The following is a 25,757-nucleotide window of genomic DNA, read 5'->3' on the forward strand; positions in this document are numbered from 1 at the left end:
AGGGGTCACATGACCGTCACAATTTTATAAGAAAGTACAAAGGAACATTTGTTGAAAGTTTAGGATACAGATCGATTTCTATTCCTCATTACATGTGAGTAATGGATTTTAGTAGTTTTAGGCTCCGTTTCCACTAGCGCGACTTGTCATGTGACTTTGGACACGAAGTCGCATGACAAGCCACAGCCCATTGATTTCAATGGCACCTGTTCCCATCTATGCGACTTTGAAAATCAGCTACTTTGAAAAGGTGCCTGCTCTACTTTGATGCAACTTTTGATGAGCATTTGATCCAGAGAGTGTAACGTTGGATCAAAGCCGCATCAAAGTCGCACTCTAAATCGCAATAGTGAAAACATAGACTAAAGCTCTTTTTCCACTAGTGGAAACATAGACTTGGTGTGGTTGCCTGTACTATGATCATTGTAGACCGTGAGCTGAGACTCCAGAGCGCTTCAAGCTACACTAATACCCCCCCTATGGGAGTCTTCATTCAAAGCCTGTAAGAACCAGGTACCTGCTCCCCCCGCCCCTCCCTTCCAAAGGTGCCAAATGTCGCACCGAAGGGGTAGAGGAAGCAGATAAGTGGAGCTTTCCCTATTTGGTGGAGCCCCGGTTTAAAGAGACGGGGTCTGTTGACTGTTAAACCATGTTTGGTGGAACTTTGGTCAGAAAATGAAGTCCTGCTAGATCACTTCAGGTTGGCCCCTTTTGCAGGTATAGCTACAGTGCCTTGCGAAAGTGTTTGGCCCCCTTGAACTTTGCGACCTTTTGCCACAATTCAGGCTTCAAACATAAAGATCTAAAACTGTAATTTTTTGTGAAGAATCAACAAGTGGGACACAATTATGAAGTGGAACGAAATTTATTGGATATTTCAAACTAACAAATAAAAAACGGAAAAATTGGGCGTGCAAAATTATTCAACCCCTTTACTTTCAGTGCAGCAAACTCTCTCCAGAAGTTCAGTGAGGATCTCCTGAATGATCCAATGTTGACCTAAATGACTAATGATGATAAATAGAATCCACCTGTGTGTAATCAAGTCTCCGTATAAATGCACCTGCACTGTGATAGTCTCAGAGGTCCGTTTAAAGCGCAGAGAGCATCATGAAGAACAAGGAACACACCAGGCAGATCTGAGATACTGTTGTGGAGAAGTTTAAAGCCGGATTTGGATACAAAAACGATTTCCCAAGCTTTAAACATTCCAAGGAGCACTGTGCAAGCGATAATATTGAAATTAGGGATGCACCGAAATTTCGGCCACCGAAATTATCCGCCGAAAATGAGCCTATCCCATTTCGGCCGATAATGGGTTAACATTGCCGTAATTAATATGGCCGCCGTGAGGAAGGAGGAGGGCGCAGCGCAGGTTTTAAAAGTCCCGCCTCTGGCCGGCCGCCCGTCTCTCAATGATGTCTCTACTACTACGATCTGTGTATGAATGAAGGGACATACCAGGCGGGAGGGCGGGGCGAGCGGCCGCTAATGGATATAACTATGTGATCCTTGTCAGCAGGACTGTGTGTGAATGAGAACTGACCTGACACCGGGCGGGAGGGCGGGGGGAGCGGCCGCTAATAGCTGTAACTATGTGAGCCTTCACTTCCCTGTCAGGCATGTATCTCCTCTGACAGGGAGGTGAAGGCTCACATAGTTGGTTATTAGCGGCCGCTCCCCCGCCCTCCCGCCCGGTGTGTCACTTCATTCATACACAGATCGGGATAGTGACATCACCAGGAGGCGGGCCGCCGGCCAGAGGTGCTTCTTTTGAATGAGGGACGCTGAGCCAGAGGGGGGGAGGGTGTACTGCCGAGGGGGACGCTGAGGCAGTGGGGGGGATAGGGGAGAGCTGAGTCAGCTTACCAATGGTATTTGTATTATGAAGCATGAGGGGTTAATGTATTGTCACTGCTGGTCACTCATCTAATAGTGACCGACCAGTGGCAGTTAATTAACCCCTTTGTGCTGCATTAGTTTAACCAGTATCAGTGAAAATTAACACTGGTTGCACTGATACTGGTTGCACTAATGCAGCACAAAGGGGTTAATTAACTGCCACTGGTCGGTCACTAATAGATGAGTGACCAGCAGTGGCAATACATTAACCCCCTCATGCTGCATAATACTAATACCATTGGTAATTAAATTAAACTCTTGCCAACCCATCACAGTACATATACTGTGACAGAGTGGCAGCGACAGGTGTACGTTGCTGCCTGTTTTTGGTGTATGCCCCTCTTCTATCTATTTTACATTTTTTTGGGGGAAAAAGTCATTTTCGGTTTTCAGCCAAGGGCATCCTGCATTTTCGGTTTCGGTTTTGGCCCAGAATTTTCATTTCGGTGCATCCCTAATTGAAATGGAAGGAGTATCAGACCACTGCAAATCTACGAAGACCTGGCCGTCTCTCTAAACTTTCAGCTCATACAAGGAGAAGACTGATCAGAGATGCAGCCAAGAGGCCCATGATCACTCTGGATGAACTGCAGAGATCTACAGCTGAGGTGGGAGACTCTGTCCATAGGACAACAATCAGTCGTATACTGCACAAATCTGGCCTTTATGGAAGAGTGGCAGGAAGAAAGATATCCATAAAAAGTGTCGTTTAACTACTTGCCGCCCGCCCGCCGTCAATTGACGGTGGAGCGGTGCGACCATTATCCTGGGAAGACGTCCTATGACGTGATCCCAGGAAACAGGGCAGGCGCGCGATCGCGTGCGCGCCGCCCTGCACTGCTGGTGTTGGGGTGTCCCCGGGACACCCCCGTCACCGGCAGGGGGGAAACAGCCAATGGGCGTGGCTGTTTCCCACGTGATCGGCTGTGTTCCAATGACACAGCCGATCACAATGGAGGCGCCTGGGAGATGACCGCGCATGCGCGATCGGGAGCGCGCAGCGCGGTCATGTCGGTGGCACTGTGTTCCGTAGGAACACAGCTGTCACCGGCAGTAGTAAACAGTCACTAACAGTGACTGTTTACTATGTGATCGGCTGTGAATCCATTCACAGCCGATCACAAAATGTAAACAAAGAGCAGTAACTCACTGTTATTAGCTCTTCTCCCCTCATACAGTTTCCAGTGTGAGGGGAGAAGAGCTAGAAACAGTGAGTTACTTCTCTGTGTACCTGTAAAAGTAAAATCACAGTAAAATCACACTAATAAAGGTCCCCACACAGTCCTCAGCCCCCCCCAATGTCACCCAACAGTCACCTCATCAGTGCCCAGAAATTAACACCCATAACGTTCACATGTGAGCGCAGCGATCGCGGGCAGAATCACCGCGATTCTGCCAGCGATCCGGAAATCATTGCAGATTGCGGGACGCCTGTGCGTTGCCCGTTTTTTTGCAATAGCACCCCAAGCGCTGTGCGATGTTGCCGCCATTTCCGCCTGCCGAATCGCGGTAACATCGCGCAAACAATGCATGACGCCCAAAAAAGGTACAAGAGCTTCTTTGGGGCATCATGCGTTGTTTGCGTGATGTTACCTCGATTCGGCAGGCGGCAATCGCAGCAACATCGCACAGCGTTTGGGGTGCTATTGCAAATCACGGGCAACGCACAGGCAATTTGCAATGGTTTCTGGATCACGGGCAGAATCGTAGTGATTCTGCCCATGATCGCTACACTCACATGTGAACGTAGCCTAAAGTTCACCGGTCACCAGAGACTGCCATCAGTACCGCCGTGCACCATCACCCATCAGTGACCATCGCCCGCCACCTGTCACCCCATCAGTCATCGTCATCTGTCACCCTATCAATCATCGTCACTTGACACCCCATCAGTGATCGTCACTTGTCACCCCATCAATCATCGTCACGTCACCCCGTCAGTGATTGTCACCTGTTTGCCACATACATGCAATCACTTACTGACCGCCTAACGACTAAATGCGTCGGCCATTAAAAGCTAAATACTGGGGTTATGGCAGCAGATAGCCCCCTAACCCCGGTATTTTTTGAAACGGCGGGCGGTCGGCTTTCAGATAAGGGTGGTCCCAGTGGCGGATTCGCCGCGCAATTACCCTTAGGGTGCAGGGGAAGAGGTGCCCCCCCCCCCCTCCTGTCGCGTCCCAGATGTTTTCCCAGCTTACCGGACCCGCCGGCAGCGGGGAAAACTATCCGGTCCGGGATCCTCAGAGACAGAAAGTCGAGTGAGGGCAAGATGGCCCTCACTCGACTCTATGGTCTTAGAGGACCGGAGCTACGTCAAAAGACGTTGCCTAGCAACCGGTTTAAAGGGCCGCTTTTTTTTTTTTTTCCTCTTTCAACAATATTTTTTTTTTTTTCTTTTTTAGTGTAGTTGTGAGGTGTGAGGTCTTTTTGACCCCAGATCTCACAATAAAGAGGACCTGTCATGCCTATTTCTATTATAAGGGATGTTTACATTCCTTGTAATAGGAACAAAAATGATCAAAACATTTATTTAAACTGTGTAAAAATAAAAAAATAATAAATAAAATAAATAGGAAAATTAAAAAATTAAAGTGCCCTGTCCCCGTTAACTCGCGCGCAGAAGCAAACGCATACGCAAGTCCCGCCCACATATTTAAACGATGTTCAAACCATACATGTGAGGTATCGCCGCGATCGTTAGAGCGAGAGCAATAATTTGAGCCCTAGACCTCCTCTTTAACTCTAAGCTAGTAACCTGCAGAAAATTTTAAAATGTTGCCTATGGGGATTTTTAAGTACCAATGTTTGGCGCCATTCTGTGAGCATGCGCAATTTTGAGGCATTACATGTTGGGTATCTAATTACTCGGCGTAACATTATCTTTCACATTTTGGAAAAAAATTGGGCTAAATTTACTGTTTTCTTATTTTTTAGTTCAAAAAAGTGAATTTTTTTCAAAAAAAATCGCATTTGGAAGACTGCTGCGCAAATATGGTGTGATAAAAAATATTGCAACGATCTCCATTTTTTTGTCTAGGGTCTCTGCTAAAAAAAAATATGTAATGTTTGGGGGTTCCAAGTAGTTTTCTAGCAAAAAAAATGATTTTTAGCTTGTAAACACCAAGTGTCAAAAATAGGCCCAGTCTTAAAGTGGATAAATTGACAACTTTGTGTAAAGCGCTACTTGGATGTTAGGCCTATGTATGTGGCCAGGCTGTGAAAAAGTGTTACACATGTGGTATTGCCATACTCAGGAGGAATAGCAGAATGTATTTTGGGGTGCAATTTTTGCTATGTACATGCTATGTGTTAGAAATATTGCATAAATGGACAGCTTTGTGTAAAAAAAATGTTTTCATTTTCTTTCCAAATTTTCCAAAAACTTGTGGAAAAAAATGACATATTCAAAAGACTCACATTATGCCTCAAAAAAAAAAATTATACGTTGGGCTGTTTGCTTTCTAAAATGGGGTCATTTTATGGGGGTTTCCATTGTCCTGGTGCTCCAGGGCCTTCAAAAGTGCGATAGGTTGTCAGGAAATTATATGTGTAATTTGTGCTCCTAGAATGCCGGTCGGTACTACTTGGATGTTAGGCCTCTGTATTGGCACTTTTCCACTGCAAGTACCGGCTTGGTTCTACTCGGCCCTGCTTGGCCTGGTTTGCTTTTCCACTGCTGGTACCGCATGGTATAGGGTTGGAACGGTTCGGTACAGTACGGTATAGTACGGTATAGGTTTGCTTTTCCACTAAAGCAGTACTAAAGTTAAGTGGGTGGGATTCTCTGACCAATCAGTGGCTAGTAGTGACTGCATGCAAAGGATTGTGGGATATGGTACCAGTTTGGTACCTGTTGGAACCACAATCGAGTAGGTACTGTTTTTTCAGGGCCGTACCGTACCGTTCGGTTCCATGCAGTGGAAAAGCAAACCTATACCGTACCGAACCGCTCCGACCCTATACCATGCGGTACCAGCAGTGGAAAAGCACAAAAGGGTGCCGAACTGGTACGGTTCCATGCAGTGGAAAAGCGCCATATGTGGCCAGGCTGTGAAAGTCTCACACATGTGGTATCGCCATACTCAGGAGTAGTAGAATGTGTTTTTGGGTGTAGTTGCAAGTATACATATGCTGAGTGAGAGAAATAACCTGTTAATACGTCAATTTGTAAAAAAAAAAAAAAAAAAAAAAATCTTCATTTTGCAAAGAGTTGTGGGAAAAAATGACAACTTCAAAAAACTCACCATGCCCCTTATTAAATACCTTGGAATGTCTACTTTCCAAAAAGGGGTCATTTGGGGGGTATTTGTACTTTCCTGACTTTTTAGTGTCTCAAGAAATGAGATAGGCCTTCAGTACATCAGGTGTGGTCAAGTGTGATCAATTTTCAATGATTAGCACCATAACTTGTGGACTCTATAACTTTCACAAAGACCAAATAATATACACTTATTTGGGTTATTTTTACCAAAGATAAGTAGCAGTATAAATTTTGGCCAAAATTTGTGAAGAAAAATTACTCATTTGCTAAATTTTATGACAGAAACAAAGAAAAATGCGTTTTTTCACAATATTTTCAGTCTTTTTTTATTTATAGCACAAAAAATAAAAAAAACAGTAGTGATTAAATACCATCAAAAGAAAGCTCTATTTGTGTGAAAAAAAGGACACAAATTTTTTATGGGTACAGTGTTGCATGATTAATTGTCATTCAAAATGTGAGAGCGCTGAAAGCTGAAAATCAGTCTGGGCAGGAAGGGGGTGAAAGTGCACTGTGTAGGCAAGTGGTTAAAGTTTGCCACAAGCCACCCGGGAGACACACTAAACATGTGGAAGAAGGTGCTCTGGTCAGATGAAACCAAAATCGAACTTTTGTTTGGCGTAAAAGCAACACAGCTCATCACCCTGAACACACCATCCCCACTGTCAAACATGGTGGTGTCAGCATCATGGTTTGGGCCTGCTTTTCTTCAGCAGGGACAGAGAAGATGGTTAAAATTGATGGGAAGATGGATGGAGCCAAATATAGGACCATTCTGGAAGAAAACCTGATGGAGTCTGCAAAAGACGTGAGACTGGGATGGAGATTTGTCTTCCAACAAGACAATGATCCAAAACATAAGGCAAAATCTACAATGGAATGGTTCACAAATAAACATATCCAGGTGTTAGAATGGCCAAGTCAAAGTCCAGACCTGAATCAAATCGAGAATCTGTGGAAAGAACTGAAAACTGCTGTTCACAAACGCTCTCCATCCAACCTCACTGAGCTCGAGCTGTTTTGCAAGGAGGAATGGGCAAAAATTTCAGTCTCTCGATGTGCAAAACTGATAGAGACAATACCCCAAGCGACTTACAGCTGTAATCGCAGCAAAAGGTGGTGCTACAAAGTATTAACTTAAGGGGGCTGAATCATTTTGCACACCCAATTTTTCAGTTTTTTATTTGTTAAAGTTTGAAATATCCAATAAATTTCGTTCCACTTCATGATTTTGTCCCACTTGTTGATTCTTCAATAAAAGTTAGTTTTAGATCTTTATGTTTGAAGCCTGAAATGTGGCAAATGGTCGCAAAGTTCAAGGGGGCCGAATACTTTCGCAAGGAACTGTATGTAAAACGTTAAGAATAAGTGTCTATACTGTGTAAAGTCCAGTAATACTGTCTCATCCTGCTTTGCACATGCTCAGTTGCCCTCCATTTTAGTCATTTATAGGCACTGCTAAGTTTGTAGACCGATCTGCTGCCAGCCCTAAATCACTATTGAACCTTATTATCCCTTACAGCCAAGGAAGTGGCTTCTGTCTGATCTGCAACCGCCATGGTGCTGCACATGAGATCAGTGATGACACTACCATGGTGCTGCTCATGATCAGTCATGACACCAGCCATTTGATGGTTTAACAGTTTGGTTGATGTAGCAAGAAAATGTGACAATTTGCAATCCAAGCATTCCAGGAATGTAACTTTTTATAGAAACTTAAATTAAATGGGATTAGTTCCCCCTTTGTGATTCACTTCTGCTCAGGGGCCATATAAAAAAATGCATATTGACTAGATTTGAATATAGTGCAATAACAACCCAAGCCAGGTATAAGGTCCGAGTGATAGGCTGAAACACTGCCCATAAACCCTGCACATATAATGTGCTGCCGAGTATCATGTGAATGACCTGGCTGCCTCTGCAGCCCTAGCCTGGGATATACGGTACTATTTGTATAGAACATAGACACCACAATATAATATAGTGGCCCTACCTCCTTCCTGTTGGTATGCTCTCTTGTATAGTGCCTACCACGAAAGGCCATCTCTACTGTAGGGATGTCTGCATAAACCCAATACCTATGTTTTTGAGTAGATAGGTTATATACAGTGCCTTGAAAAAGTATTCATACCCGATGAAATTTTCCACATTTGGCATGTTAAAACCAAAAACGTAAATTTATTTAATTGGGATTTTATGCCAGGCATGTCCAACCTACGGCCCGAGGGCCGTATGCGGTCCACCGGCCGCGGGACTCCAGACCAGGGGCTGTGAATAACTTGGCAAATTACTACTCCTGGATATCGGGGGCAGGCAGAGGAAGGGCGTGCCAGGGAGTTGGTGACTGGCTCGGGCTGCTTGGCTGGCTGTTGGCTGCAACTGTACTTGACCCCAGGACTGGAGGAGGCCATGCAAGTACCAAGAACTGAGCTGGCAGCTGCCAGCACTGATGTGAGAGACCCTGACATCCCCAGCTGACCCCTACATGATCATCCTAGCTATCTCCCCACCCCCCCCCTATTTACCCTGCCCCTGTGCACACCCAGTAACCTCAAAGTAGCCCTCAATACTGTGGGTCCTGCTGGGAGCTGGCCATGGCCTGTGGGTCCAGCTGCCCACTAGCCAGGGCCTGTGGGTCTTGCTGGTCGCTGGCCTGTGGGTCTTGCTGGTCGCTGGCCTGTGGGTCTTGCTGGTCGCTGGCCTGTGGGTCTTGCTGGTCGCTGGCCTGTGGGTCTTGCTGGTCGCTGGCCTGTGGGTCTTGCTGGCCATGGCCATGTCCAGCGGCCAGCAGGACCCACAGTAGGCCATGCCCCACAGGTCCTGCTGCCCGCTAGCCCATGGCCTGTGACCCACAGGCCATGGCCAGCTCCCAGCAGGACCTACAGGCCAGCGGCTAGCAAGACCATCCGATCAGTGGACAGCAAGACCCACGCTTCAGTGGCCAGCAAGACCCACGCTTCAGTGGCCAGCACTTCCCGCAGGCCATGGCCAGCAGGACCCATAGGTCGGTGACCAGCAAGACCCACGCTTCAGTGGCTAGCGGCCAGCACTACCCACAGGCCATGGCCAGCAGGACCCACAGGCTAGCGGCCAGCAGGACCCACAGGCCGTGGGTCCAGCTGAGAGCTGACTTGTGGGTCTTGCGGGTCTTGCTTGCCATGCCCGGTTTCTTCTGGAAGCTGACCATGGCCTGTGGGACCTGTTGGCCACTAGTCTAGGATGACCAGATGTCCCTAGTTTTGTACCGCTTTGCAGGGCTGATCCTGCGCAGGTGCACCGCAAAGCTGGGGCAGAGGGGGCCCCCAGGGCCAACCCTACCATTGGTCACGCTGGGTCTGTTGAGCTGTTTTGGAGGGGAGGAGGGCGAGTTTTTTACCCTTAATGTGACCTATAAATGTACTACTAAATTGAAAAACAAACTGAAATATTTTAAGGTGGGGTAAAAATAAACCAAAAATAATGTGTTTGCATAAGTATGCACACCCTATTATAACTGGGGATGTAGCTGTGTTCAGAATTAAGCAATCCCATTCAAACTCATGTTAAATATCAGTCAGTACACACCGGCCATCATCTAAAGTGCCTCTGATTATCTCCAAAGTTCAGTTGTTCTAGTAGGTCTTTCCTGACATTTTCTTAGTCGTATCCTACAGAAAAAAACACGGTCCACAGAGAGCATCCAAAACATCAGAGGGATCTCATTGTTAAAAGGGTTTTGATCAGGAGAAGGGTACAAATACATTTCCAAGGCATTAGATATACAATGGAACACAGTGAAGGCAGTCCTCAAGGGGAGAAAATATAGCACAACCGTGACATTACCAAGAACTGGACGTCCCTCCAAAATTGATGGAAAGATGAGAAGAAAATTGGTCTGGGAGGCTACCAAGAGGCCTGCAGGAATATCTGTCAAGTACTGGCTGTGTGGTACATGTGACAAAAATCTCCACTATTCTTCCAATGTCTGTGCTATGGGGTATAGTGGCAAGATGGAAACTTTTTTTTTTTTTTTACGAAGAACATCCAAGCCCGGCTAAATTTTGCAAAAACGCATCTGAAGTCTCCCAAACGCATGTGGGAAAAAGTGTTCTGTTCTGATGAAACCAAGGTTGAACTTTTTGGCCATAAATCCAAGAGATATGTTTGGCGCGTAAACACTGCACATCACCAAAAGAACACCATACCCACAGTGAAGCATGATGGTGGCAGCATCATGATTTGTAGCTTTTTTTTCTTCAGCTGGAGCAGGGGCCTTAGTCGAGGTAGAGGGAATTATGAACAGTTCCAAATACCAGTTAATGGCACAAAACTTTCAGTCTTCTGCTAGAAAGCTAAACCTCAAGAGGAAATTCATCTTTCAGCATGACAACGACCCAAAGCATACATCCAAATCAACAAAGGATTGGCTATACCAGAAGTAGACTAGACCTGACTCCGGTTGGAAATCTGTAGAAAGAACTGAACCCCCCTGTCATTATATAAAACAACCATAAGGATAAAATGTTCTGTATAGTGCACCATTACATAGAAACTTCTGGAACAAAGACTGCTGCTAAAAGAAGGCCATTAGAACCATCACATAGAGCAATAATTTATAAAATGCCGAGTCCCTGCAAATTTTGCATGTAAATGTTTGCAAACGAAGGAAATCTAGTTGAACTACAGCCACCAGAGATCCTTCCCCAATTTATTAATTTCATTTGTATGTTCATGATAGACATAAAATACTAGCGTACTGCAGATTCCTGAGGTCAGTCGTGGTGCATTCAAAAAAATTTTCACTATTTTTCAAAAAGGTTTAAAATTTACAAATGTGTTATTTATTAACTCCATACTGGTTTAGCTTTTATCTTTAGAAGGATCTTATCAGGAATTTTGTAAAATTTGTTCTTTTTATCTGCTAATAACGATTTTAGTGCATTTTTTGTGAAAATATTGTTTTGGTGAACATTTGCGCACATATCGAGGGGCCTTTAAAAAAAAAATCAGTAGCACCTTCCATTTATTCTACTGGCCCTTTTGCTTTCAGAAAATGTATACTTTGGGGGGGACTTTTAAAAACTTAGAGCCTGTTCACACTACCACGACCAGAAAGTCGCCCCATGACTTGAAGAGACTTGGGAAGAGACTTGGGAAGAGACTTGGGAAGAGACTTGGGTAGAGACTTGGGTAGAGACTTGGGTAGAGACTTGGGTAGAGACTTGGGTAGAGACTTGGGTAGAGACTTGGGTAGAGACTTGGGTAGAGACTTGGGTAGAGACTTGGGTAGAGACTTGGGTAGAGACTTGGGTAGAGACTTGGGTAGAGACTTGGGTAGAGACTTGGGTAGAGACTTGGGTAGAGACTTGGGTAGAGACTTGGGTAGAGACTTGGGTAGAGACTTGGGTAGAGACTTGGGTAGAGACTTGGGTAGAGACTTGGGTAGAGACTTGGGCACTACTTTGAAGAGACAGGCGACTTTGTGGGGAATGCCTGGCTAATCTCTTTCTTCTTCCTGGAAAGTCTGATAACAAGTCGTGTCAATTAAGATAAGGAGGCGACTCCCATTGAAGTATATGGGACAGTCGCATCACAGGTCGCCTCAAAGTAGTACAGGACCCTTTTCTGAAGTCGGAGCGACTTCAGTAGTGCCAATTAAGAACTGCACTGATTGATTAACATTGCTTTTGTGATGTCAAGCGACCTGGGGCTACACAAGTCGCCTCACAAGTCGTGCTAGTGTGAATGGGCTCTGAAAGTGAAAAATCAAAACCTCCCTGATTGTGAGAAATTTGGTTATTTATAGTTTTGTGTACGTTGAGTCCCCGTTCACACTGGGGCCACCTGTGAGGCGACCTGGTCGCCTCACAGGTCGCCGTAGGTCGCCTTCCATAGGGAAGCTGCGGACCCGTTCTAATAGGAGCGACACAAGTCGCTCCGACTTAGAAAAAGGGTCCGGAGCTTCTTTGGGGCGACCGGAGCGACCGTCATAGACTTCAATGTTATGAAGTCCGTGCCGGCCGCTCCGAGGTCGCCCCGGGAAGTAGCGTCGCTGCTATGTGAACGGGGCCTGAGTCTTCACCATTTCGCAAAAAAGTGCAATCTTTAAAATTTTATAAATATTTATTTATTAACTCAATACAGATTAAGCTTTTATATTTAGTAGGAATTTAGCAGGAATTTTGTAAAGTTTGCTGTGTTTGTGTTTACATCTGCTAATAATGATTTTAGTGTATTTTTAGCGGAAATATTGCTTTGGTAAATATTTGCGCAAATATCGTGTGGCCTTAAAAATTAGTAGCATCAAGGTTGCCGCACGCCTTAGGAGGGACAATGCAAAACAGGTTACAGAACTTTTGGGGAAGACTAGCTCATTAGAGCCAACCAACTTTAACCAGCTCTGAAAGCAGTAAGGGAAAATTTAAAAAAAACAATGGAAAAATTGCAAAATGGACTGGCCAGCTAAGTTTAACCACTTTTGGACCACATGCCGCATACAAACTGAGGCAGGGCATCCCGGCAGCAAGAAATCATGTACATGTGTGGGATTTTAGGGGTGTGTGCACTGCTGGAGCGCTGCTCCTGCTGTGATTAGACAGAACGGGGGCCTATTATCCGGTCCGCCGGGACCTGCCAATTATTTCGGGGAATGACAGAACGGCAGCCTGCCTATATAAACAAGGCAGACCACTGTTCTGTCAGGGAGGAAAAGAGATCTTGTGTTTCAGCTGAAACACAGATCTCTCCCTCTAGTACACCCACTGCTCCCACAGTTGGCACTCTCTAGAAGCACACTTAACCCCTTCGCTGCCAGCGTTTTTTTTTTTTTTTAAAGCACTGATCACTGTATTGGTGCCTCTGGTCCCCACAAGAGTGTCAGATTTGTCCGCCACAATATCAGTCCCGCTAAAAATCGCTGATCGCCGCCATTACCAGTAAAAACAATAAAAAAAATAAGTCCATAAATGTATCGCATAGTTGGTAGACTCTATAACTTTTCCGCAAACCAATCAATGTACACTTATTGAGATTTTTTTTTAATTTTTTTTTTCTTAGGGAAAATATGTAGCAGAATACATATTGGCCTAAATTGATGAAAAAAATTGATTTTTAAAAATGTTTTATTATGTTTTTTTTATTATGTTTTATAGCAGAAAGTAAAAAAATATATTTTTTTTTTCAAAAATTGTGGATTTTTTTTTTTGTTTCTAGCGTAAAAAATAAAAACCGCAGAGGTGATCAAATACCACCAAAAGAGCTCTATTTCTGGGAAAAAAAGGACATCAATTTTATTTGGGTACAGCGTCGCATGACTGCACAATTGTCAAAGTAACCCTGTCCCGTATTGCACAAAAAATGGCCTGGTCATTAAGGGGCTAAAACCTTCCGTAGCTGAAGTGGTTAAAAGTGGAGCACACGGCCTGCTAGCGAAAGGGTTAAAAACGGAGCATTGTGAATCTGCTTCACTGTGATGACATTGAGTGGTATTACAGCTTCTTGAATACATGAAAAGCTATCTTTCTCTTTCATTCATTGACGGACACAGCTTCTGATATTCATAACCATTGGGTTATACTGTCCCCTACAAAAGTAGGACACTAGAGAAAATAATTCTGGCTACACCCATGGGCAGTCCCAGGGGGTACACTCCCTCTCTCCGCTATAACCGCTTAGTTTGTTTTTCTGCCTAGTCAGGTGTAAGGACCAATTTCGTTGCTAGGGTCTTTGGTCCTGGCAAAACATTTTTAGATTGTTTTCCTCCTGGATTTTTCATGTGAGATCTACAATCAACTGCCGGACTGGGCGACAGGCTGGATAATCTAGATCAGTTGTCACCCCAGTCTGGCCAGCGAGCGCACGCAGACTTCAGCTCCACGCTAGGTCAGCTGTGGCATAGCTCCACTAGAGGGGGGCTGGCCTATGAGTTAAACACCTCGCGAGGTCGCATGCGACCAGGTCTCGGCCTAAGTCGCAGCCTTCCTCCTGGCCTAAAGTCCCCCCATTTTGATGAAAATGGGTTCTGTCTGGAGCGGTGCCCACCTGGTTCCTGGTATGGTGAGTTGTCCCCCCCCCCTTTATCCACCTGGAGGGTTTTGGGGTGGACGAGGGCCCATCCTTGGGATGGTTGTACCCCCGGGTTCCCCTCCTTCCTGTAGTCACCCCCTCCTTGCTAAGTTCCTCATCTTGCCCCCTCCATGCTGGGGCTATTTGGGTGGTCTGGCCACTTTCCTGGGAAGAGAGCAGGGCGCTAACTGGCAATGGGGGGGGGGGGGGGTTTACCTGGTTTGGGCCAGCCAGACCCCCCGTTCTGCCTGCTACTGTCCTTGAGGCCTGGTCTTCCTCCTGGGTCCCTGTAAGCCTCGCTCGTGCTGTCGTGCGGGGCCGTCATTTTGATGTAGCCTGTGTGTTTATATACATGGCGGCCATGTGTGTAGTCTGGTGGCCATTTTCTTGTTGTTTGCCATTGGGAATAGCGGCGGCCATGAAAGTGGAACCCTGTGGGCAGGGATTTTGGCAGTTGGAGCCCCTCCTCATTCTCTGGTGCTGACTCCTGGATCACTTTACTTCCTGATTGCCACACGTGTAGTGCAGATTCTCTTGGTGACTGTAGTTGCCTGTTTCTGTGGGTGGTGAGTCTGGTGGGGTCCTCTACCTCTCTGAGGATCGCTTGGTGCTTTGTGCCTGGTGACCGGGTGGTGCTGCCAGCGCGGTGGGGGATGTCCCTTAGCACCGTTTTTCACTTTTTGTCGGGTCCCCCTGGTGACTCATGGAGTCTTTTCCCCACCTGATACCTTCTCTGAGGCTGCAGGGCCCTCTGGTTTCCAACCATCCATCCATGCTTTGACGGCGGGTCTTGGGTACCTTGCGCTTCGGGTGAAGGTGGCTCGCGGGTGACGGGCTAGCAAAAAGCGCCCCGCCTTCCCCTGCCTCATCTGTTTTATCAGATCCTGAATCTAATTCGGCCGCCGCGGACGTGGGTCACCCTGCTGGGTCTGCAACCACGTGCCTGGAATCCTCTGATAGTGAGGATGATTCCTCCACGTCTGCGACCACACATGAAAAGGTGCTGGTGGATGCACTGATTGTATCTGTGCGCGAGACCCTGAAGATGGAGCACGCACCTTAAGCTGCGATGGAGGCGCAGGTGCTCTTTGGCACTCATAAGCCATCCAAAGCTGCAAAGAGGTTTTCTCTCCCCGCCTATTTTGACAGAATTATCGCTAAAAAGTGCGGACGACCAAAGCGTCCCTGTGGGGTCCCGAAGCGCTTTACTAGGCGTTACCCCTATGAGGAGTCCCTTCAGAAATAAGACTGTGCCACCGGTGATGGACCCTCCGGTTTCCAGATTGAACAAGGCAACCATGATTTCGTGGAGGGGTCTCCAGCCTTTAAGGATCCAGGTGACTGGAAGACGGAGGCTGTGGCCCGCCCTGCACTATGTACACTCTGGCTGGTTTGGCAATGAGGCCGGTATTCACTATTGCCCTAGTGTCTCAAACGCTGACCGGGTAGGTTAAGCCCCCAATATGAGAAAATAAAAACCTATGCGCTACCAGTAGGTAAATGAGAGAAGAATGGAGCACCAGAAATCTGCAGCCAATTCAGTAGTGTCCCCACATACTATAGATAATATAAGGTAAAGGGAATCAGTGCAAAATATTCTAAAATCGGTGAACCAGACAAACTCAAATAAATAGCAATAGTGACAGATGAAATAAATAAGGTGGAACCACTATAAAATCACAGTGAACGATGTAAATCAATAAAATCAATAAAATAGATCTTCTAATAGCTGATATATATAAAGTGCAGACAAAATATGTGAAGTGATCGAGTGCTTGGAAAATAATTACCATATAGTAATCGCAATAAAATTGAAGTGATCACTGTGGTGAAGAGATTCAATTAAAAAATGATCCACGGAGGCTAATAACTTAGCTAGTAAAGTGACAAAGTGATGAGTAATAACTCAGAAATATACTAAATATTTTTTTTTTTTTTTTTAAATCAAGAAGAGCTTTATTGAGAAAAATTCACACCATTACATTCAATAAAAGAGACACTGTCGGATGGCAGCATCAAACCATAAATACTAAATATTTGACCAGTGAAAAAATAAATATAGAAGTGCTGAACAGCACCAAAAAACGCTAAGTAAATAAATGAAGTAATAATGCAGCAAAGTGACAGTGCATAAAAGTGCTCAAAATCTAGTGAGTATGATGCCAAGTATAAATGTTAAAATTCATATAGAATATAATAACGCAGAGAAGATCATAAAGTCCCAAAAAAGGAGACAAGTGCACAAGAACGCCAAAAATGGCAAAAAAAAAAAACAGTTCAATGGTGGTGGGATAACACAGGACCCTTCAGGTGACTGCCCAGTGCGATTTATTTTGTGAGCTAAAATCCACAACTAAGTGTAATGGCCGCTCACCTCCATTAACACTCAAATGAGCGTTTTGGATATATTCAATAACCCCTCTGAACTCCTCTCACATCAGTCAGCGGAAACTCGATAGTCACCAGTTACTCCTTGCAGTATATCCCACAAATGGATCAGATGCCTTTTTCTAATCCTATCCCATGGAAAGTGGATGGTGATGAAAACGATGCTCCAAAGATACTCAATTCACTAGGGAAAAACAGGGGAAGACTCTCGTGGTGCAGTATGTACAATCAGGTTTTAATAATATCATACAGGAATGCACTTACAGTTTCAGCAAACAAGGAAAGCGTTGTATATAGATACAGGATTCTGGTCTCGGCCGTAGACCGGAAGTGACGTCACCACAGCTTTTCCCGACGCGTTGCGTCAGACACGTGACTTTATCAACGAATGCCAGCCAGTCCGGATGGGAAAGGTGTCTTGGGTGGGTACTGATCCGGCTCAGGCGGTTTGGACTCTGGCGGAGTCCAGTCTGCCGATCAATATCCTGGAAATTCGGGCGATCAGGCTTTTGCCTAATCCACTGGATGGATCATCTGCAGGGGCGCCTGTTGAGGATTCAATGGGACAATGCCACGGCCGTGGCATATGTCAATCATTGAGTGGGCACCAAAAGTGCCTTAGCGGCCCGGGAAGTAGCCGGTATTTTAAAATGGGCAGAATGCTTTGTGCATATTCCAGGGGTGGAAAATTGGCAGACGGATTACCTCAGAAGGTGGATCGGGGAGAATGGCTTCTCCACCCGGAGGTGTTTTATCAACTGTGCCTCAGGTGGGGGACTCCTGATGTGGACCTGTTGGCCTCTCGTCTCAACAGGAAGGTGCAGTGTTTCATAGCAAGGTCTCGGGGCCCTCTAGCCGATGCCACGGACTCTCTTGTAGCTCCTTGGAGCCAATATTGTCTTTTTTTTTTTTTTTTCCCCCTTTACCTCTGCTGACTCTTCTGCCGAGACTTCTGTGAAGAATCGAAGCAGAAGGGATTCCGGTCATCCTAGTGCCACGGGACTGGCCTCACAGGTCCTGGTATGCAGACCTAGTACAGCTGGTTGCCGATGTTCCTTGGAGACTTCACTCAAAGACCGATCTTCCATCCTGCTTTACAGCCGCTGGCTTTGACGGCCTGGCTATTGAAAGCCAGGTGTTGGAAGGATAGAGGGGTGTCTGAATTGGTGATTCCTACGCTTTTAAAGCGAGTTCCACCCAAACGTGGAACTTCCGCTCTTTTGTTTCTCTGTTTTTGACAGGTACCCTTCCCCACTTCCGGTATGCGGCGCCATCCCTCGGAAGCTTGGCCCCTCCTCCGCCGAGCCAATAGGATTGCGCACCGCACTTGGCACATGCACAGTAGGGACCCGCCCGTGAAGCTGCGGCAGCAGACCCGACAGCCGATGGATACATCGGCTGCGGTGCCAACATCGCTGGACTCCAGGACGGTAAGTGTCCTAATATTAAAGGTCAGCAGCTACGGTATGTGTAGCTGCTAACTTTTAATTTTTGGAGGGGGAGGCAGAACTCCACTTTAAAAGATCTACTTTTGGAAAGATTTATCGAGTCTGGAGGGCGTACATTGCTTGGTGTGAGTCTTGGGGGGGCTTCCCCTCATTCCTTAGTGTCTCGTGTCTTGGAGTTTCTCCAAAGAGGTGTAGATCAGCGTTTGGCCTTGGGTACAATTGAAGGCCAGATATTGACCCTGGCGATTTTTTCTTTCAATGTCCGTTGACCCCAAATTCCTTGGTCCAAACTTTTTGTTCAGGGGTCTGCCACCTGACTCCCTTTGTGTGGTCGGTTCTGCAGAAACCGTCCTTTGAAAATATTTGTGAGATTCCTCTGCTCACTTTGACACAGAAGGTAGCTTTGTTGGTGGCTATTACTTCTGCGCGCATGGTGTCAGAGCTTGCTGTGTTGTCCTGTCCGCATTAGCTGGTGGTTTACAGAGACAAGGTGGTGCTTCGTACCGGTCAGTCGTTCCTTCCTAAAGTCGTCTCTGGTTTACATTTAAATGAAGACATTGTGTGGCCTTCTCTGTGTCCTAAGCCTAAGCATCCTGAAGAGATTGCCTTACATTCTTTGGATGTGGTTTGGGCAATTGGTATACCTGTCGTCGACCTGAGTCATTGCGGAAATCATATTCATTATTTGTGCTTACGGATGGACCCCGTAAGGGGATGGCCGTGTCTGCGGCGACCATTTCCACATGGATCAGACAGTGGTGCAGGCCTATTCTATAAAGGGTCTGGATCCTCCTTTCCCTGTTAAGGCACATTCTACAAGGGTGATTGCCTCCAGGGCTTTCAGTCATAAGGCATCAGTGAAGCAGGTGTGCAAGGCGGCCACATGGTGGTCTGTGCGCAGTTTCACAAACTTTTATAAGGTGGATTTGTTGGCATCTGCGGATGCTTCTTTTGGCTGCAAGGTTTTGCACATCTCTGTTGGAGAGGTTTAGACCTCTGAGGGTGTATTTATTATTTTTGTCAGGTGAGCTCCCAGTTGTTCCTGGTTGAGCTCTTGTTTTGCCTGGTTGGCTAGGTTTAGCCTTTGGGAAGTGTGTGTGTTTTTTTTTTTTTCTTGCTGTGTTATTCCCACCCCTCATATTGACACTGCTTTGGGATGTCCCATCGGTCAAGAAGCTATGGAGCTACATCCATTTTTCCACCTAGTGTCCTACTCCGATGGAGAGCAGCATAAACCCATCGGTCAAGAAGATATGGAGCTGTATCCGTTAATGAACGTCAGAGAATTTCCTTTCATTCGTTAACTTTACACGAAGAGGGTGGCTGCTGATGACATTACGTTGTGCTGCGTCGTGACATCATGACCCACCGCGCATGCGCGGTGGTGCCATTAGCGGTCATTTTGGGGAAGTACTTTTTAAATACTGGAAGTGCATACGTTTGTAGCAGCCGGGAATCCCAGCGAAACCAGTCATGCTCCCTGTTTACAAATAAACCACCTGCTCCTATGGCTCCAGCAGTTTGTGGTCCACCTAAGTGAGGATGATCCAGCACACAATTAAGAAGTATCATGTGCCAGTCTAAAGACTTGTTAATATACTGTAATTGTCTACAAGCATGAAAAAATGCCTGTATGAAATTTGTAATGCTATGTTCCTTGTCTAACCAGATGGACGTTGAGGCATGTGACTTTGCTCAGCAAGGATATTTTCATGCATCTTAAGCACTATATGTGCCCTTTTAAGGACTCATCCATATAAATGCGTCCTAATAAGTCTTCCTTTTTGCCAATCTCCAGTCACCTGAAGGCAGCTGCATTTAACACTGTCCTAATCATTTAACAAGCCTGTATCCTGTACTGTAGGGAGCCAATATTACAATGGGTACCTCGTCGGATTTTTCTTTTGCCAGTAGAAGCGTTTAGTCTCATGGTAGAAGATAGCATTGGGGCTGCTAAATGACATTAACTGAATTCTAAATTTGTCCACCTCTTCCTTCATTGTATTCATATGGTTTTCAGGACCTGCATCATGATTTTACTTTTGTTTTCTTAATATGTTGGGGATTTAGGAGGATTCAGACATATGAACTAGCTACTTTTTGCAAACCCTGGGGTAACAGAACAAGATGAAGTTTCTACCTTGTGGACTTTGTATGTTTCATTGACTCAAACATTCATTTATTTCAGGACTGGATGCCAATGGGGATGGTGTCAGTGCAAGGTTAACACAAGACCCATCGCCATCAGTTTCCACATCAGACCAAACCGATATGAATACCATAACTCTGGGAAACTCTGAATATGAATCTATGCATGAAATCTCGCATTCAGGTAATGTTTCTAACGTTTCCATCATGTGGTGTCATGGAAAACAATTTTTTTTTTCTTTTTGAGACCTTTGAACTGTCAACTTTTACTGTGCCTTTTTTAAATGATTTTTAGTATTCACGTTTGTATGTGTATATGCATTTTTGTTAAAGATGAGCTATATTTAACTATAAAACATATGAAATGTTAAGACTAGTCCTAATCCGATATGAAAACTTGTAAATATTTGTGCAGGGGTTTAAAACTTTTAATCCTTTAAACCAGGGTCCCCAAACTTTGAACAAAGGACAAGCAAGTTTACTGTCAGTTTGGATGTGGGATTGTGGTCAGAGAAAAAAGAAAATGCAGCACAAGATGCCCTGTCCACCCCCTTCCCACTGGCCATCGCTGTAGAGGGGGGAGTGCCAAATGCCCCCCATGGAAGTGGTCAGTGTGGAGTGCAAAATGCCTCCAATAGCTCCCTCCCCAACGCCACACCCCCAAATGAGGGGGTTAGTGGGAGCATAAAATGTCCCCCACTTTTCCTCTACAGCCGCTTTTAAAATAGCGATTTCAGTTTTTGGTGCACGGTGCAGCTTAGCTTTGCTTTAACGTGATACTGCACTTCCACCCGGAAGTGGAACCTCTGCTTATCTGACCCCCCCCTTCCTCCGGTGCGCAGTAGGGAACTGGCTGTGAAGCCGCAAGGCTTCAATGCCGGTTTCCCTTACAGGCATAGGTGACGGGAGCACCCGAGAGCCGATGGAAGCATTGGCTGGGTTGCTGACATCGCTGGATTCCAGGACAGTTAAGTCTCCTAATAACAAAAGTCAGCAGGCACAGTATATGTAGCTGCTCACTTTTAATTGTTTTCTGGGGGGAGGGTGAAACTCGTAAATCTTTACTCCTAATTAGGCTTTAATTCAGGTCTTTTTATTGACGCCAAGGATGACAACAGTAGTTTTTTATTTTTTTTGGCCAGTTGCTGTAATGCACCCTACTGTTGGGAACATCACAGTATTTCTGCCCAGGTCAACTACCTGCTGATTGGACAGAGGGAGTGTAACACACTCATTGCCCAGTGAGCAGGTTGAGAACTTTGAATGTGTACCTAGAAATAATTGTTTGCCTGGATGTACAATATAGCAGGACCTTCCCTCCTCTCAAGCTTCTGCCAAGACTTCTACACAGGATTGAGGCAGAAGGGATTCCGGTCATGTTAGTGATTCCAACGCTGTTAAAAGCTAGGAAATCTACTTCTAGGAGTCTCTTGGGGTTTATCCTCGCTCTTTTATCGATGTCTCGGATTTTGACCTTCCTTCAGCGGGGGGTTGAGCAGAAACTGGCCTTGTGTACTATCAAGGGTCAGGTGTTGGTCTTAGCATGTCTTCTTTCAATGGCCATTGGACACATACTCCTTGGTGCGTACTTTTCTTCAGTGAGTTAGGCACTTGACCCCTCCAGTGCGGTCTCTGTTGCCGCCTTGAGACCTCAATTTAGTGCTTTCAGTACTCCAGAAACCTCCTTTTGAGAATCTTTGGGAAATTCCCCTGCTTACGCTGTCCCAAAAGGTAGCCTTTTTGGTAGCTTTCACCTCTGCGCGCAGGGTGTCTGAATTGGCGACGTTATCCTATCGTTCATGTTACTAGGTGGTTCTTCGCTCCTGTCCGTCGTCTGTTCCTCAGGTTATGTCTAATTTTCATTTGAATGAAGACATTGTGTTACCTTCCCTGGCCAAAACATCTGAAGGAACTTGCTTTGCATGCCTTGGATGTGGTTTGGTGGTTTGTTCATTTAGGGGAGCCTGGCAACTACAGAGTCTTTTAGGAGGTCAAACTCACTCTTTGTTCTCAAGCATGGGCCTTGGAAGGGTTGTCCTCTTACTCTGCGACCATTTTCAGATGGATCAGACAGACGGTGGTTCAGGTCTAATCCATCAACGGTCAGGTTCTTCCTTTCCCTGTCAGGCGCATTCTGCTCAGGCGCTCAGTGCCTCCTGGGCCTTCAGGCATCGGTGACGCAGGTTTCCAAGGCAGTCACCTGGTCGTCAGTGCACACTTCTATAAAGTGGATGTATTGGCATCTGCGGATGCTTCCTTTGGCCACAAGGTTTTGCAGGCTGTTTAGAGGACCTGGTCCTCTTTGCGGGTGTCTTGTTTTTTTTCAGGTGGGCTCCAGTTGTTTTGATTGAGCACCTGTTTACCTGGTTGGCTATAGTTTAGCCTTGGGAATTTCTTTTTCGCTGTTACCACCACTCATGTTTATCACTGCTTTGGGACTTCCCAATGGTTGAGAAGATCTGGAGCTGTGTCCGTCAACGAACGAAAGAGAAAATGTGATTTTTGACTTACCGTTAAATCCATTTCTCTGTTCATTTATGGACACAGCACCCACCCCTCTGTGGAGTTGTAATTATTCTGACACTGCTTGTAACTAAACTGAGTACCTATAGTAGAGAGAGGGAGTATACCCCCTATGACTGCCCATAATAGGCATAGCCAGTCTTTTTTTTTTTTTGTTCTGCCTAGTGTCCTATTCCTGTAAGGGGCAGTATAACCTAGTAGTTAGAAAGATCAAGAGCTGTGTCCGTCAATGAACATCAGAGATATGGATTTTACAGCAAGTCAAAAATCCCATTTCTCTTTCGTCCACCGACGGACGTAGCTCCTGCTTAAAATCAGACGGATGGGTAATAAACCCCTCCTACTAGGAGTGACCAGGTAGAGCCAAAGGGTTTCACACGCCCAGGTGGGTGGGGTCCCTGGGTTATTACCCCTGGCCTCACCGTTGCATCTTCAGTTTTAGCTGCCTGGTCTTAGGAGTGGCCAAACAGCTCCCTGCTGGGACCTTTTGTCCTAGCTCTGTTTTAAACGTCTTAAAGGGAACCTTTTTTTTATTTTATTTTTTGGTTGGTGCTGACTCCAGTTCCTGTGGAATGCCGGCTGGGTTTCGGACTGGCTATATGAGAGCCTTACGGTCTCCCAGTTTGTGCCAGCGTGCGCTTGCAGACCGTAGCTCCGCACCGAGTCTCCATAGCGACTATAGTCCCACGGACGGGGACTGGCCTGCGGGTGAAACACCCTGCTGGGACGTACACACCTGGCATACCAGCGTTGCAGCGTGCACCTTGGCCGACAGCGCCCTCACTACGGTGCAGAGGCAGTGTATCAGGATGGATGCCCACCCTCAGCAACGTTGGCCTGTCGGTACAGTCCCCCGTCTGGTTAGCTTGCCTGGGACAAACATGGGCTCCTCCATAGGTGAGTAGTACCCTCAGCTACCCATACCTCCTACCACCACCCTCCTACACTATGAGGGGTCACCTGGAAACTTCCCCCTCCTACCCTGGCCTCTCCCTACCTTGGGCTCCAGACCTCCTGGACACTTTTAGGGGGGGGGGTCCCCCTATGTAAGTCGCCTCAGGTGCTATACCCGGTAGTGGAGGGGGGGAGGCCTCAGAAGGGCGTACATGGTTGCGTCTCATACCGCTACCTTGGTGGGAGCAGGGTTTCATCCGCTGGGATGACCCCCGCCAGAGCCCCAGGCCTGTTACTAGGGTAGGCCTCCCTAGGCCCGAGGTCACATGCTCATCGGCGCAAAGTCCCTAGTTTGCCGTGGCCTGCAGCCTTAACAGGCCTCAGCAGCCTGCCGGTTTGTCCCTATCACTGTGATGCCGGTTGCCATTTTGCTGGAGCCGGAGACAAAACAGCACAGGAGCTTCTGGCTCTTGTGGGCGGGGGCGTTTCCTTCTACGTTTTGGCTTCGGAGATCCTGGTACACCGACGTGATTTGGCTGAAGGTCGCAGGTCTGTCGTCACTTCCTCTGTGGGAAGATCTTCTATCTGAGGGTTCGATCTTCCATCCTGCTTTACAGTCGCTGGCTTTAACGGCTTGGCTGTTGAGAGCAAGGTTTTAAAGGACAGGGGTCTGTCCGATTATGTGATCCCTACCTTACTCAAGGCTAGAAAGTCCACTCCTTGGAAGATTTATCATCGTATGTTGAAAGCATACATTGCTTGGTGGTAATCGCTGAAGCTGCATCCTAGATGCTTTGCTATCAGCAGGATCCTGACCTTTCTACAGAAAGGGGTTGACCAACGTTTGGCGTTGGGCACTCTTAAGTGTAAGATCTCGGCCTTGGCTGTGTACTTCCAATGGCCTTTGGCTACGCTCTCTTTGATTGGTACGTTTCTTTAGGGGGTTCGCCGTTTGGCTCCCCCCCCCCCCCCCCCCATGAGGTCTCAGTTATCTCCTTGGGACCTTAATTTGGTTCTATTGGTTCTTCAGAAATCTCCTTTCAAGAACATAAGACACATTTCCTTGCTCGCCTTGTTGCAGAAAGTTGTCTTTTTGGTGGCTATCACCTCTGCGCGCAGGGCTTCTGAACTAGGAGGGTTATCTTGCCGCTCTCCTTATCTGGTAATACACAGGGATAAGGTAGTGTTAAGGCCTAATCCGTCGTTTCTTTCTAAGGTGGTTTCAGACTTTCATCTGAACGAAGACAGTGCTTCTGTCACTCGTCTGAAACTTTCACATCCTTCCAGCCAGGTTTGCAAGGCGGCCACTTAGTCGTCTGTACATACGTTCACCAAGTTTTACAGAGTGGATGTGTTAGCATCCTCGGATCAGGCTGACATTTAAGGAGCAGTCTACTTTTCCTTCTCCTTTATGGTTTTGCTACAATTGAGCCCCAGTTGTTGCTTGTTGGGCTCCTTGTTATATGCAGTCAGCTCCATAAATATTGGGACAGCGACACAATTCTAATCTTTTTGGCTCTATACACCACCACAATGGATTTGAAATGAAACAAACAAGATGTGCTTTAACCGCAGACTTTAAACTTTAATTTGAGGGTATTTACATCCAAATCAGGTGAAAGGTGTAGGAATTACAACAGTTTGTATATGTGCCACCCACTTTTTAAGGGACCAAAAGTAATGGGACAATTGGCTGCTCAGCTGTTCCATGGCCAGGTGTGTGTTATTCCCTCATTATCCCATTTACAAGGAGCAGCTAAAAGGTCCAGAGGTAATTTCAGGTGTGCTATTTGCATTTAGAATCTGCTGTCAACTCTCAATATGAGATCCAAAGAGCTGTCACTATCAGTGAAGCAAGCCATCTTTATGCTAAAAAAACAAAACAAACTCATCAGAGATGGCAAAAACATTAGGTGTGGCCAAATCAACTGTTTGGAACATCCTTAAAAAGAAAACGCATTGGTGAGCTCAGCAACACCAAAAGACCCGGAAGATCATGGAAAACTGTGGTGGATGACCGAAGAATTCATTCCCTGGTGAAGAAAACACCCTTCACAACAGTTGGCCAGATCAAGAACACTCTCCAGGAGGTAGGTGTATGTGTGTCAAAGTCGGCAATCAATAGAAGACTTCACCAGAGTGAATAC

General features: G+C 46.2%; 1 protein-coding gene across 1 annotated transcript in view; it reads left to right on the forward strand.

Annotated features, from left to right (window-relative positions):
• The window catches only part of LARP4B (La ribonucleoprotein 4B), a 321,080-nt gene that overhangs the window by 124,784 nt on the left and 170,539 nt on the right, over positions 1–25,757 (forward strand). Inside the window, exon 5 of the mRNA XM_082259577.1 lies at positions 20,234–20,377. Within this exon, the coding sequence (XP_082115703.1) occupies positions 20,234–20,377 (144 nt within the window). The remainder of the gene's footprint in view (positions 1–20,233; positions 20,378–25,757) is intronic.

This window comes from Pelophylax lessonae (genome assembly GCF_965119305.1).
Source record: "Pelophylax lessonae genome assembly, chromosome: 5".
Taxonomy (NCBI): Eukaryota; Metazoa; Chordata; class Amphibia; order Anura; family Ranidae; genus Pelophylax; species Pelophylax lessonae.